Source organism: Nothoprocta perdicaria, unplaced genomic scaffold (genome assembly GCF_003342845.1).
Source record: "Nothoprocta perdicaria isolate Ctin4 unplaced genomic scaffold, notPer1 scaffold_459, whole genome shotgun sequence".
In the NCBI taxonomy this organism is placed as follows: Eukaryota; Metazoa; Chordata; class Aves; order Tinamiformes; family Tinamidae; genus Nothoprocta; species Nothoprocta perdicaria.
In genome coordinates, this window is record NW_020455709.1 from 42777 (window position 1) to 54903 (window position 12127).

The following is a 12127-nucleotide window of genomic DNA, read 5'->3' on the forward strand; positions in this document are numbered from 1 at the left end:
CCCCCCCCCCGGCTGTTGCAGCAGGATACTGGACATTGCGGATTGTGTTCCGCGCTAAAAAGGAAAATGACCTCTCCGTGGAGCAGGAAGGGAGCGCGAGGGGACAGTGCCACCCCTTTGCCACGTTTGCTTTCATCGTGTGATGCTGGTTTTGGGTTTTGGCTGCCCATGAACTTTTATTGAGGCTAGTAATGAGAGAAATTGATTTATCTATTTTTAACCCCCATTTTTCCATGCTGTTGCATCGAGCTGGCTTGGCAAGCAAGCAGGGCTCAGCTGGAAATGACGGTGCCGGGCTACGGTCCAGCTCTGGAAAYACCCATTGAAACATGCACGTTGACTGTAGATACTGCAGTGGACTTGAAGTGGACGCTGCTCTTTAAAGAGGACCACAAAAGAGTATCTGAGCATGCAGCTCCAGCTTGGGTGCCGGCTGCTGAGATTATTCTGTGCAATTCTTTGCTGTTTACGTCCAGAAGAAGCTTCAGGGACTTAAACTGGGTTGGAAAAAATGCAGTTCTTGCATCTGAAATTATATGCAAGGCACTGTGGAGCTGCTGTGAGCACTTGTGCCCTTGATAGCTGCGAGGCATTCTGTATTCCAAGCAAACTAATTTGTCAGGAGGAAGGCTTTTTTCTTCCTTTCTCTTTACATTTCTTTCTGTTACCTCTAATCATGCTGTTCTGTAACTGAGTAGGTTTAAAGGCAGTGGCTTCACTTCCCAGTCTAGCACTTGTGGCCAAGCTGAGGTTCACACGCGCTCTTTGGTAGCTCTCACATTATGAAGAGCCTCGTGGAAATTCAGAGCCCTGGGTGCGTTTTGGAGTGCTGAGGGGCTGTGGCAGTGCTGGCCAGGACTAAAGCAGGATAGGTGCCCAACAGGCCCTACCAAAGGGTTGTCAGGTAAGTAGTTTTTCCCAGCAAGGTGGTACAAGAGCCAAGAACGAGGAGTTTGACCTCTCCTTGGAAGTACTTCTCACCATCCCACCAGGGCCGCTGGATACAGTCTCTAGTTGTATGTGGAAGCAGTTGGTTGTTACTGAAGAAGACACAGCTACAGTAGTATTCAGTAGACATCATTATATATTCAGAGAACAGGTTTCTCTGTGTATATATATAAATAATATATATTTGGATATAATATATTTCACTGGAAGAAAACAAAAATATCTCCATTCTCCTTTTTCCCTTCAGCTTTAAATATACTCCTTATCGAGAGGACCTCATCTGTCTATCAGATCTGCTTTTCATGCCCTTCTTATGACTTACRTTGGCACTTATATTGGCTTATAGGCTTCACAATTTCTAAAAAAAAAAAAATTCTTGAGGGAAATTTAGGAAACACATTCCCCTTTTTCTAGCTAAACTCCATCCAGAGAATTGTGATTTTATTAATTCTTTGAACAATAGTCAGAACATCATTAGACTATAAGGTAAAAGTCCTTCTGCCAATACATGCTATGTTTGATCTCTTAACTTTACCATGCTAATAAACCAGAATAAGTGAATGTCATGTGYGGTAACTCATATGTAACGTGGCACTCTTGCCTGCCATTTCAAGCTTCCTTTAAAACCTAAGGAGAAAAGAAAACCTCCCTAATGGGCTTAACTTTTACCTATTTGCATGCTTCTTGACGGGTGCTGGTGACAATCTGGAGGAAGTACAGTCATAAAACCGTCCTTCCTGTTAAACTGATTCAGCTTTTGTTTTGGCTGGACTTTGAGACAGAAAAAAGCAAAAAAAAAAAAAAAAAAAAAGAGAGAGAGAGGAAGTCCAGAAAAGGGAGGGAGGGAGAAAATGGGGGTGTTTGGTAACTTGGTGCTGCAGAATAGAGGAAGCAAGCATATGTCAGGAGAACAACTTCGAAAGCAAGTGGTGGTGAATCAGAACGCTGTCACACCAGTCTGGTGTTGTAAAGGAAGTCGTAAACGCCGTTTTCCCGGTTAAACTCCGAGGTGGTCTCCGCCAGCCGTGTTGCTGTGCTGGATGCAGCCTTGCTCTGGTTGGGACGTGGCGGAGCAGCCGCTGTGTCGTGCGGAGCATCTCCGCTGCGGTCTGCTTCGTCCCTCYCTGGGCGCGCCGTGGTAGCAGAGGTTGAGATGCCGCTTTCTAGTTCACGTATCGCTGTGCTATTGTGCTATAYTGAAAACTCTTTCTCCCACTTTGCTCTTCCCTGCTCTAGATTAAGCAGCAATGGCATTTGTGAAAAGTGGATGGCTGCTCCGGCAAAGTAAGTAGTCATGGGCCTCTTAGCTACCTCTCTCTCTKCTCTATCTGTTTCAAAATATCTCTGCTAATCAGTATTCTCAAGTCTTTTTTAAAAATGTCTCTACATCTGTAGGATTTTTTTTTTCTTTTTTTTTAATTTTAGGATACCTCCCAAGTTGGTCATGAGAGCATTTCCATGTGACCTGTTGTGTTATAGCAATGAGAACACAGGATATACCACATCTGAGGTGTCTGATCGTTGTGCTCAGCTTTGGATGCTGGTCTGTARTTAGTGCTAGAGAGGCGAAGACTTGGAAACTTTACCTGATGCCTTATCTTAATGTTCTCAATTAGTCATGCTTTCTACTTGTTCTTGCAGCAAGCTAGAAGTAAAGCACTAGGTTATGTAACTAAAATAAACTCGGTTGTGACTTTGAATGATAGATAAGATGTTGAAACCAATTCTGTAATGTTCTGAAGCAGGAACTTAGTGAAAATGTATTAGGAATGAGCAGTTGGAACCTCTGATGCCTTTGTCCTCCATGTCAACTGGAAGGGATTCACTGGTTTTATTTTGCAAACTGTAAGATGCAAGTACTTCCCAATCTATGCTATCAGAATTAACTGTCTGATTTTTAAGGTACTATTTTACGACGTTGGAAGAAGAACTGGTTTGACCTGTGGTCTGATGGCCGTCTAATATTCTACGATGATCAGAATCGTCACGATTTAGAAGATAAAGTCCACATGCGAATCCATTGCATCAACCTCAGAGTGGGGAATGAATGTCGAGGTAATAGGTCAAGACTTCTGTGTTTAGAGCTTCCTTTCAACTTGTATACCTGCCCGGTATACCCTTTACTGCAGAAGTAAATGTGACCAGAAACTTCTATTGCCATTTTTTAAAAAAGTGAAGCATTAAATCCACGTAAAGATGTCTGTGGCATGGTATCACCTTGTGGTAGAACAGCTTAAGGCTTGATGCTTCCTTTTAAAACTCAGAGGGAGGACAGTGCCTCCAGAAATGCAGGAGCCAGGCATGGCTGCGAGAGGGAGGGTTGACGGTAGCCTGCCGTATGTCTAATTATGGAGCACTACTGGTGTAATTACAGTTTGTTTGTTGGAATTAGAGGTGGGACTGGAGATGGGAAACCCTAACAGGCTTTTCTCAAGCATTAAGTTTTTTTTCTAGCATCAGTTAGACTTCCACTTGATGCTGGGTTAGTATGTATTGGTTTTGCTCTAAGACATGTGCTTTTTTTTAAAGAATGCTGCTCATGACTAGYTCCTTTCAGGAAATGCTAGAGAGAGGGCAGGTTATTTCCTTTTGTAATTCGTCCTGGTGCCATGGAAAAATAGCTGTAATTAGCTCTAGTTTATTWTGTCCAAAGTTCTGCACAAACTGTCTCCCTTATAGTGAGTGGGATCCTGGTTATGGATATTTTTCAATTAATCTCTTTCTCGCTCAGATTTCCAGCCTCCAGAGGGGAAGCAGAGAGACTGTTTACTGCAAATTGTTTGTCGTGATGGGAAGACAGTCAACCTCTGTGCAGAGAGTGCAGATGACTGCCTGTAAGTCTGCCAAACAGTATTACTTTGCTAGCTCTTTCTCTTTCACCTTTGCCTTTCTCCCTCTCCCCAGTTGTTTGCCTTTGTTTGGACTTTTAAAGACACATTTCAAGAAAATTTTCAAAAATTTAAAAAGCAGTTAGCAGACTTTCAGTGACAAAACACATTGCTCTCTTCAAAGGGGTTGTCTAGCTTATGTAAGTGTAGTTCTTCTAAACTAACTGCAAGGTAGTTGCTGAAAAGTCACTGATAAACACAAGACATGCTAAATAAATGTTTCTTCCTCCCATTCTTCAAGTAGTACATAACTCTGCAKAGCCCAAGGACATCCCTATGGTAGTGAAAGGGAGAACACTCTGTTGTCGTGAATGTTCAGCTGAGCTTGGCTGCATGCAGTTGGTAACATCTCTCTCCAGTGTTTCCCCATGAGGTGTGGTGCACCGTGCGTGCTCCCAGGCCTAGGAGTGTCTGGGTGAAGTACATGCACCTTTCACCCAAACTGCAGGAGCGTTTGGACGTGCACTCTGTACCCAGCAGAAATGCAACTCCTCAAGGGAGGAGATAACACTGTMCTTGTGCATCTCTTAATATGATTGTATTCTAACTGTGGCTACATATTACCTGGCTGTTGTGCTTGCAGTGAGAACTTYCAACACTACCTGTGTTCCTTCTCTTGTTCTTCCTTATTCCTCTTTCTGAACTCTGCTTCTGCAGTACCTCTAGTTACTAACCTTGCTTTTTGCAGACTACCAAAAAGTGGCATCGTTTTTCGTGACTTTTCCACTAAACAAGGTTTCTTGTAGGGCATGGAAAATGGCTCTCCAGGATGCCAGAACAAACACGGTAAGTGTACTACCCAGACATCATACTGAGAGAAAAGCAGCCTGTCGGTGCTGTCTGTGGCCCAGCAGTTACCTTTCAGATCATGTTCCACCCTTCTCTAATGGAGTAAAACAGGGCCATGAGCATGATAATGAGAATTGTGTTGCAGCAGCCTGTGTGTGAGGAGAAGAATGATGGCCTGGATCACAAGCATGTCATCCCTGTAGTCAGGTTCAGGGAATAACTGGGAAGCTTATCTGCAGGGGGGGTGAGCACTGAAGCTGCAGGCAAAAAGTATGTAAATCTCATGTAAAGCAGATGAAATACACTCTCCACTCCTTATAGTAGTTATTGTCAACCAAGGGCAAAGGTCAAGAAMACTTAGTATGTGATTCCTTTGACCTAAACAGGAAGCTCTTTGTTTCTGTAGCTTCATTACACTGTGCCTTGCCCCTTGCAGGGAATCGGAGAGGGSAAAGAGGTGCTTGGAGGGGAGAGCAGGCATGCCAAGGAGGAGGGGAGGGGTGGCTTAGATGTGTCTGTGTGTGACACCTCTCTGGTAAAATGTTCAGGCGCCTCTGTAGGCTGCCCCATTTGCTTGCTTAATGGGGAAGTTTGCTCATAGGCTTGCAGAACTCTAGAGTGCCAGGAAGTAGCYGAACTTAGATATGAAGACTTCTTTATTTGAAAACTGAGGATGAACAAGAGGGTAACCTCTCAAACTGGGAACATGAACTGGGGGAGGAGTCTGTTTGCATGCATGCACACGCACACAGGAGAAATTGGATGGCTCCTTCCTGGAGCTGATGAGGCAGTCATATTCTGACAGGCCTAGCCTGAAAATAGTGTCTTGTTGCAGCATCATATACAGCACTCACTACTTTCTTGATATGTGACATCCTAAACTCTTTCACTGGGTCATTAGGTTTTAGTCCTCGCACTGTTCTAACTGGCTGTTTGTAGAAGGCAATAACTGCTCCTTCTTCATGATGTTTAGGGTTATGTGGGATCTGAAGTGATGTACGATGAGACGGCCATTTCCTCAGCGCCTCCTCCCTATACGGCATAYGCTACACCGTCACCCGAGGTAAGAGCTGCTATCAGCAAGCACTAACACAGCTGACGTAGCAGAAACAGCCATTCTTAACAGCATYCAGCACACATTTTAGCAAGCCTTTAACTATGCTACAAATAAGGGAGAATTAAACGAAGTGCATAATTAGATGTTTGGCAAAGAAACCTTCTGTAATGGACCTTTTTAATCTCTCCAGGTTTATGGCTATGGCTATGACCAGTATAGCGGTGGGTATCCCCCCACTGGTCCTCAAGTCTTCTATGCCTCCAATGGACAAGCCTATGCTGTTCCCTATCAATATCCCTACCCAGGTAATTCTCATCAACCATACCTTCCATCTGCATGTAGAATGTATTTGAGAAAGTCTTTCTGGCTTTAATTCTGTTAATCATCATCCTTTTCATATTATAGGAGACCTAGCCATGATAGTTGTGGCTTGTTTCAGATGTAGCATATTGACTAAAACACCCCTTTCAAGTTCCTTTATCACCCACCACCCCCGCACAAAAGTGTAATAGAAAGAAGCCTGACTTCTAACTGGAACCAAAGCCCCAYTGCCTTTCACAACCCAGGAACTGCGGTGAAATTTGTATTAAATGATCTAATGTTCCAAGCATGATCCCAACTTATTTAAATTGCTTTCCTTTATAAATCTTTCTGAAGCACACGGAACACTTTAGTTCAATAGGTAGCATGCTCTCTAAGGAAAGAGAGGAGAGCTACAGCAAGAGTGGTCCAATACKCTAAATAATTGGTGGAGCTTTTGGTTGCTCTGTCTCTCTGTATACATACCTCAGTTATTTCAACGGTGATATTCAACTATGACTCTAAAAACAAAGGCAAAAGTTCCAAAGGTAAATAAATCCACTCCCAAAGCGTGACAGAAACTGTTTTCTCTTTTGGATCTTGTGATTGCTGTGAGGAAGTACATTCCACCCTCTGCAATCTCCTCCTGCTTTGGTTTGCTGAGRGCAAGGTAACTCGCAATCCCAAAGAAAGAGGGAAGAAGCTAAAATTGTAGGGTGTGCTTTTGGCTGGATTCAAAGCAGAGATGTGTTCTGACATTGCAGCTGACATCATCTTAGTGTTCAGGGAAAAAAGGAGGGTGAAGAGGGGAATCAGCATGTTTTGAAATCCTAGTGCACAGAACTAAAACCTACATTTTTCTTCTCAACCATCTCTTATTACCTAGGACCTTATGGCCAGCCCCCTGCAAACCATGTCATCATTCGAGAACGTTACCGCGACAGCGATGGAGATCTTGCACTGGGCATGCTTGCAGGAGCAGCAACTGGAATGGCCCTGGGATCATTATTCTGGGTTTTCTAGATTCCTTAGTTTCTTATTGTTGTAGGTCCAGAAATCTTTATTTAATTCTGCGTGCAATAATATATTGGCAATGTTGTTTACTGTTAAACTTTAAGAAATGCAATAGTTATTTTTCAGTAGTGACATCTTAATAACTGATTCTTAACTGTCCTAAGGAGAGTTTAAAGGCACCATTTAGTTGAAGTGGTTAAAGATGGCATGTGCTGCTCTTGAAGTCTGCTGTGATGTTCGCAGTCTTAAGGATTTGTACCAATACAGATCAATATTAGCACTAACATAATAGCAGTCACTAGGTTTATGAACAGCTTTATGTTTATAAACACCCTAGAAACACTTCTTTTGTCCAAATATAAGGTTTATAGGAGTCTTGCATTAGAGTGCACATACTATTGCCTTCCAAAYGTTCCTCCGACAGACATGCAGCCTCAACGTGTACTCCTCAGCACTAGGTGGACTGTCACACTTGACATTTTTTTAGCTTAAAACCTGCCTGCAGATGGTAGTGTATTTTTTTTATATGGAGTCCTATATATATTTATTAACACTATCTGGGCAGATTAGACTTTTTGAGAATGTGTAATTCAACTGCTCAATAAAAACACTCCACAGTTCTTTCATTCTCCCAGATAATGTGAATGACCAGTGGCAAGAAATAGAAATGCTTGCTCCCTCTTTATCCTGAATCACTCTTCTCTGGTCAGACGGAAGCAATGAAACTTCAGCTTCTGAAGTTGTCCTCCGTGTCTGTACCAGCTGCTCTGCTGAGGACGAGGCGCTTGGCTGGTGTGTGTGCGCCTGTTACTGCTGCCACTCTGCAGGGTCTTCTCTGTGGGAGAGGTACTGTGAACAACCCTTGCCCTGCTGGGCCTGGCAGAGCCCCTTTGCGTGCAGTCATACAGAGAGGGAAGAGAAACAGCATAACAGCACGGGCAGACCTTGCACACAGGCACTTTATTATCAGCTGCCTTGCCATGGCTGGGATAGCMCCTACCTCTGGGCCTGCAAGGTTTCCTGCACCAGATTCATGCCTGCAAGTAGATAGGAGCACAGCTGAGGCTGCTCCTATGCGCACTTTCCCTCGCAAGATTTGTTAAGAAAACACCCCCCAAGGAAGCTGGCTGGCTTTGCTCGTGTGCCTGGTTCCTTGCACGGCGGCTGCTGTGCTCCAGGCTCTCCCTCAGAGCTGCGCCGTGGCCTGGCACATTGTCCTGTTACRATCCACGCTGAGCTGTGCTTTGCAGAGCAAAGAAATGCACGTGCTTTCATAATTAGCTACAAGAGGCAGGGTGCCTAAGTTGTGTTCTTTATAGCAAGAGGACTTATTTTTATACTTGCACTTTTAGCTTCTGGTAATCATAGTTTCAATAATATAAGGCTTCTTTTTAAGTATCTTTTAGAAATAGGTTAATTTTCTCAAGGTTTCTCAAGGGCTTATGGTATGTCAGAAAAGATGAAAACAGATGGAAGCTGGCACCATATAAATTTAGACCAACCTTCAAACAAGCTTTTACATTTCACCCTCAAGTTGCCTTGGCTGGGCCCGTGGGTTGAGGCAATACAGGTCCCCGACCACAGTCTGGACAGAAACCAAGGCAAGCCCTAAGTTTTCCTGACTCTTGCTACCAACGTGAACAAATTGAAACCATCGAAAGGAAACACACAGGTTATCTTGACTGCATTATTAACTGGGGACCTGATGCAAGCTTCTTCCAAGAAACCTTGGATGGGAACTGCATACCTGTGTGCATGCAGGTCCTTCTGCAGATGAATAGGAGATGCTTATGTTCTGCTAACAATACATACTGAAGGACTTTATTTGTTGAAGGTTCAAAAGAGGACTAAAGCATAGAGTCTCCAATTGCTAGGTCAAAAGGAAGGAACTGGCAAGAGACTTAGTACCCTTGAGCTCAGAGGAGACTGGGACTTAAGTGGACAAACCTTACCAACCTTTTCAAGCCTTGATATAACCTTGAAGCTGGTTGTGCATCTGCTGTTTAGAGTCATTTGAGCTTTGTACTCTTAGCTGGTTATGCAGAATGCCTCCATCTCTTCTTCCTGTATGATACTTAGCTTGTCGGGGTGGGGGGAATAAAACAAATGAACATCATTTTAACTTCCTTTGAATTTCATAACCATGGTGAAAGAATAGCACAGAATGACTCAGCTAGTAATTTATCCTAAGTTCCGACTTTTTCCAAGAGCTGTTGCTCACAGCAGGGAAGCATGCATCTTGTGCTTGCAGGGGATAAGTGTTTCTAGATCCTGAATTTATGAAAGGGAAATATAAAGACAATTGATCATTCYTAGGATTAATTCAAAGCAATAAATGATGCTTTCTGAAAGTTTAAATTGAAGTGCCTGTTTTTTAAATATCATCAGATAACCATAGCAAGTAGTATATTTCTCAGGGGGAAAAAAAAAGTGAAGGTGGAAATTCCAGTTTGTTCTGATACAGTAGGCTGCTTTTTACAAAAACTGTCAGCGACCTTTTTATCCTAATAGCACAGCACTTGGGTCACAGCAAGCCCATGCAGTGCTATAGGCCTGGGGCAGAGCTGTGTGGCACAAAAGGACCTGGGGGTGCTGGTCAACAGCTGAACACGAGCCAGTGGTGTGCCCTGGAATGCCAGCGGCCKCCTGGCTTGTATCAGGAACAGTGACCAGGGAAGGGGTCGTCCCCATGTACTTGGTGCTGGTGAGACCACACCTGGAATCCCGTGTTCACGTTTGGGCCTCTCACTCCAAGAAGGACATTGAGGTGCTGGAGTGTGTCCAAAAAGGGGTAAYGAAGGCAGTGAAGGGGCTGGAGCTCAGAGCTTACGAGGAGCAGCTGAGGGAGCTGGGTTATTTAGTCTGGAGAAGGGGAGGCTCAAGGGTGACCTTATTGCTCTCTGCAAGTACCTCAAGGGCAGTTGTACTGGGTAAAATCTAAAGTTGGGTCTGGACTAGGGTTGGGAATCAACATCTGGGGTAAAGTGCGGGGTCAGGTCCGGGGTCAAGGTCTGGGCTTGGTTCCTGGGCTGGGTCCAGGATCAAGGTTCACTGTTAGCGTTTGAGGTTACGTCCGGGGTCAAGGAACAAGGTAAGTTCTGGGGTCAGGTTCAGGGTCAAGGTCCAGGGGTCAGGGTCCACAGTCAAGGTCTGGGATCAGATGGAGAGTCAGGTCCGGGGTCAATGTCCAGGATTAGGTGTGGGATCAGGGTTTGCTGTTATGATCCAGGATCAAAGACCACAATTGAGTCCAGGGTCAAGGTCTGCAGTTGTCACAAGAGTGACTATTAGATAACAAAAAGAACCAAGCAAGTAATATTGCAAATGTTGGGGTGAGAGCTCAAATTGACATAAATCATCTCAGTTACTACTTGAAAAAGGTGAGGTATCCTCCATAAAATCAGCAAAGTAACTCCACGCTCAACATCGGTACATCCAAGATTAGAGTTAAGGCCTATTTCTTTTTTTAAATGGCATTGAAGGCTTAGACTCAGAAATGCTTAATCCTGGATATGTGTAACRGTGATCCAGATTTACCATTTCACGCTATATTATCAAATCATCAGATTTGTACTGTCTAGTATTAAAATAAGCAGCTTGGAGCACAGATGTTGCTCTGGGCAAAATGCTACTGGTTGCTGTATTGGTATTTACTGCTTCAGTCTCATCAGCTACAATCAGTGTTTAGATAGTGGCACTAAATGACCGCAGTTAGCTCCACTTCCTAGGGGCAGACTATCTTAAATGCTTCCCAGTTATTAAACCATTTGCCCAAGGACCGCAGTGTGTTTTGTGAAACACTAGTCTTGCTTTAGACACATTCTGGTTTTGCTGTCCAAGAAGTGATGCATTTCCTGGTAACTAATCTGGGAGAGGAGTGAAAACAGCCACAGTTTCAAGCAGTCAGTCAATATTGGGATACATTTTGCTTTCCCAGCCCTCTAAGCCATGATGATAATGCTTATTTCATCAGTCATAGGCTCAGAYTGCTGAAACTTCTGTCCCAGAAGGGGCCAGGGAAGCACATTTGCTGTGCAAAGCCCAACAGCTCCCAACATCCTGGCAGTGCCAAGGTCCTGGATGACGCCTGGCCTGGGGGCAGGCTTTGCCTCTCCTACTGCACCCCCTGGCCTCTTTGCATTCATTAAATGCAGCCATGGTAATTAATTTGGGTTGTAACCCTAAAATATCTTTGTTTATCCTTCTCTCACACTGCAGCTCCACTGCAATGTATAGAAATGTATGGAGCATTCACTCTTCCTTCTGTTTTTGTAAAGAGAAAGTTTTCTCCCCCACTCTGCTGTGAACATGGACTAATTATCAAGCAGAGCTTGTAACACAGCACTGTAACTCCCATGGATGCACTAGTGTGGGGGACTCTTGCGATTAGCACAGGTTATGTCACCAGCTTTCAGGATTTTGAAGGCATTTCTAAAAGGCTCGAGACTTAACAGAGCTAATAAAATCGCCCAAGCATCTCTAGCAGTAATGTAAAGCTCACACTCRGGTGATGATTTTGAGGCACAGGTTGTCAAAGTTTGGAGCTGACAACACTGGGCTTAATGTGACTGAGCACAGAACCACAGCATCCTGGAGGTTGGCAGGGACCTGTAGCGCTCATCCAGGGCAACCCCCCTGCACACACTGCCTCACCTGGAGCGTGTGGCACAGCGTTGCGTCCGAGCGGGTTGTAACATCAATATGATAGTTATAACATTAATGGTGCCTTATACTCCAGATAACAAAGCTAAATAWCTATTTCGGAAAATAAAAACGTAGGCTTTAGACGTGCCAGACAAGGAAAGGTTAAGAACAGAGCGTGAGCCAAATTATCACAGATAAGCACGAGCCTGTGGGGACYGAGATGAATTCACGGCTTGCGCTGCTCGCAGAGCAGGGGCCACACGACCCGCCAGCCGCCGGCCTCCTGCGCCAGCTACCCTGGGGTCCCGGCGCGCGCACCGCGTGGAGGGAGCAGCCCTTTCCCGCGGGGCGGCGGCGCTGCCTGCGCCCGGACGGCCGCTCTCCCCTCCGCAGCAGCTCCCGCGGCGGGGTGCGCCGCCACTGAGGGCTCCTGCCCGCCCCGCGGCCTCCTCCCGCGGCCGCGCGGGCCCTCTGAGGCCAAGGGCCG

At 45.0% G+C, this 12127-nt stretch overlaps 1 protein-coding gene across 1 annotated transcript; it reads left to right on the forward strand.

Annotated features, from left to right (window-relative positions):
- Window positions 1-2163: 2163 nt before the first annotated feature.
- On the forward strand, window positions 2164-9025 carry PLEKHB2 (pleckstrin homology domain containing B2). Its single transcript, XM_026046712.1, has 7 exons — window positions 2164-2232; window positions 2851-3003; window positions 3680-3782; window positions 4583-4622; window positions 5599-5688; window positions 5873-5987; window positions 6869-9025. Exons 1-7 carry the CDS (start codon window positions 2196-2198, stop codon window positions 7003-7005), a joined length of 675 nt encoding a protein of 224 aa, XP_025902497.1. The 5' UTR covers window positions 2164-2195; the 3' UTR covers window positions 7006-9025.
- The last annotated feature ends 3102 nt before the right edge of the window (window positions 9026-12127 follow it).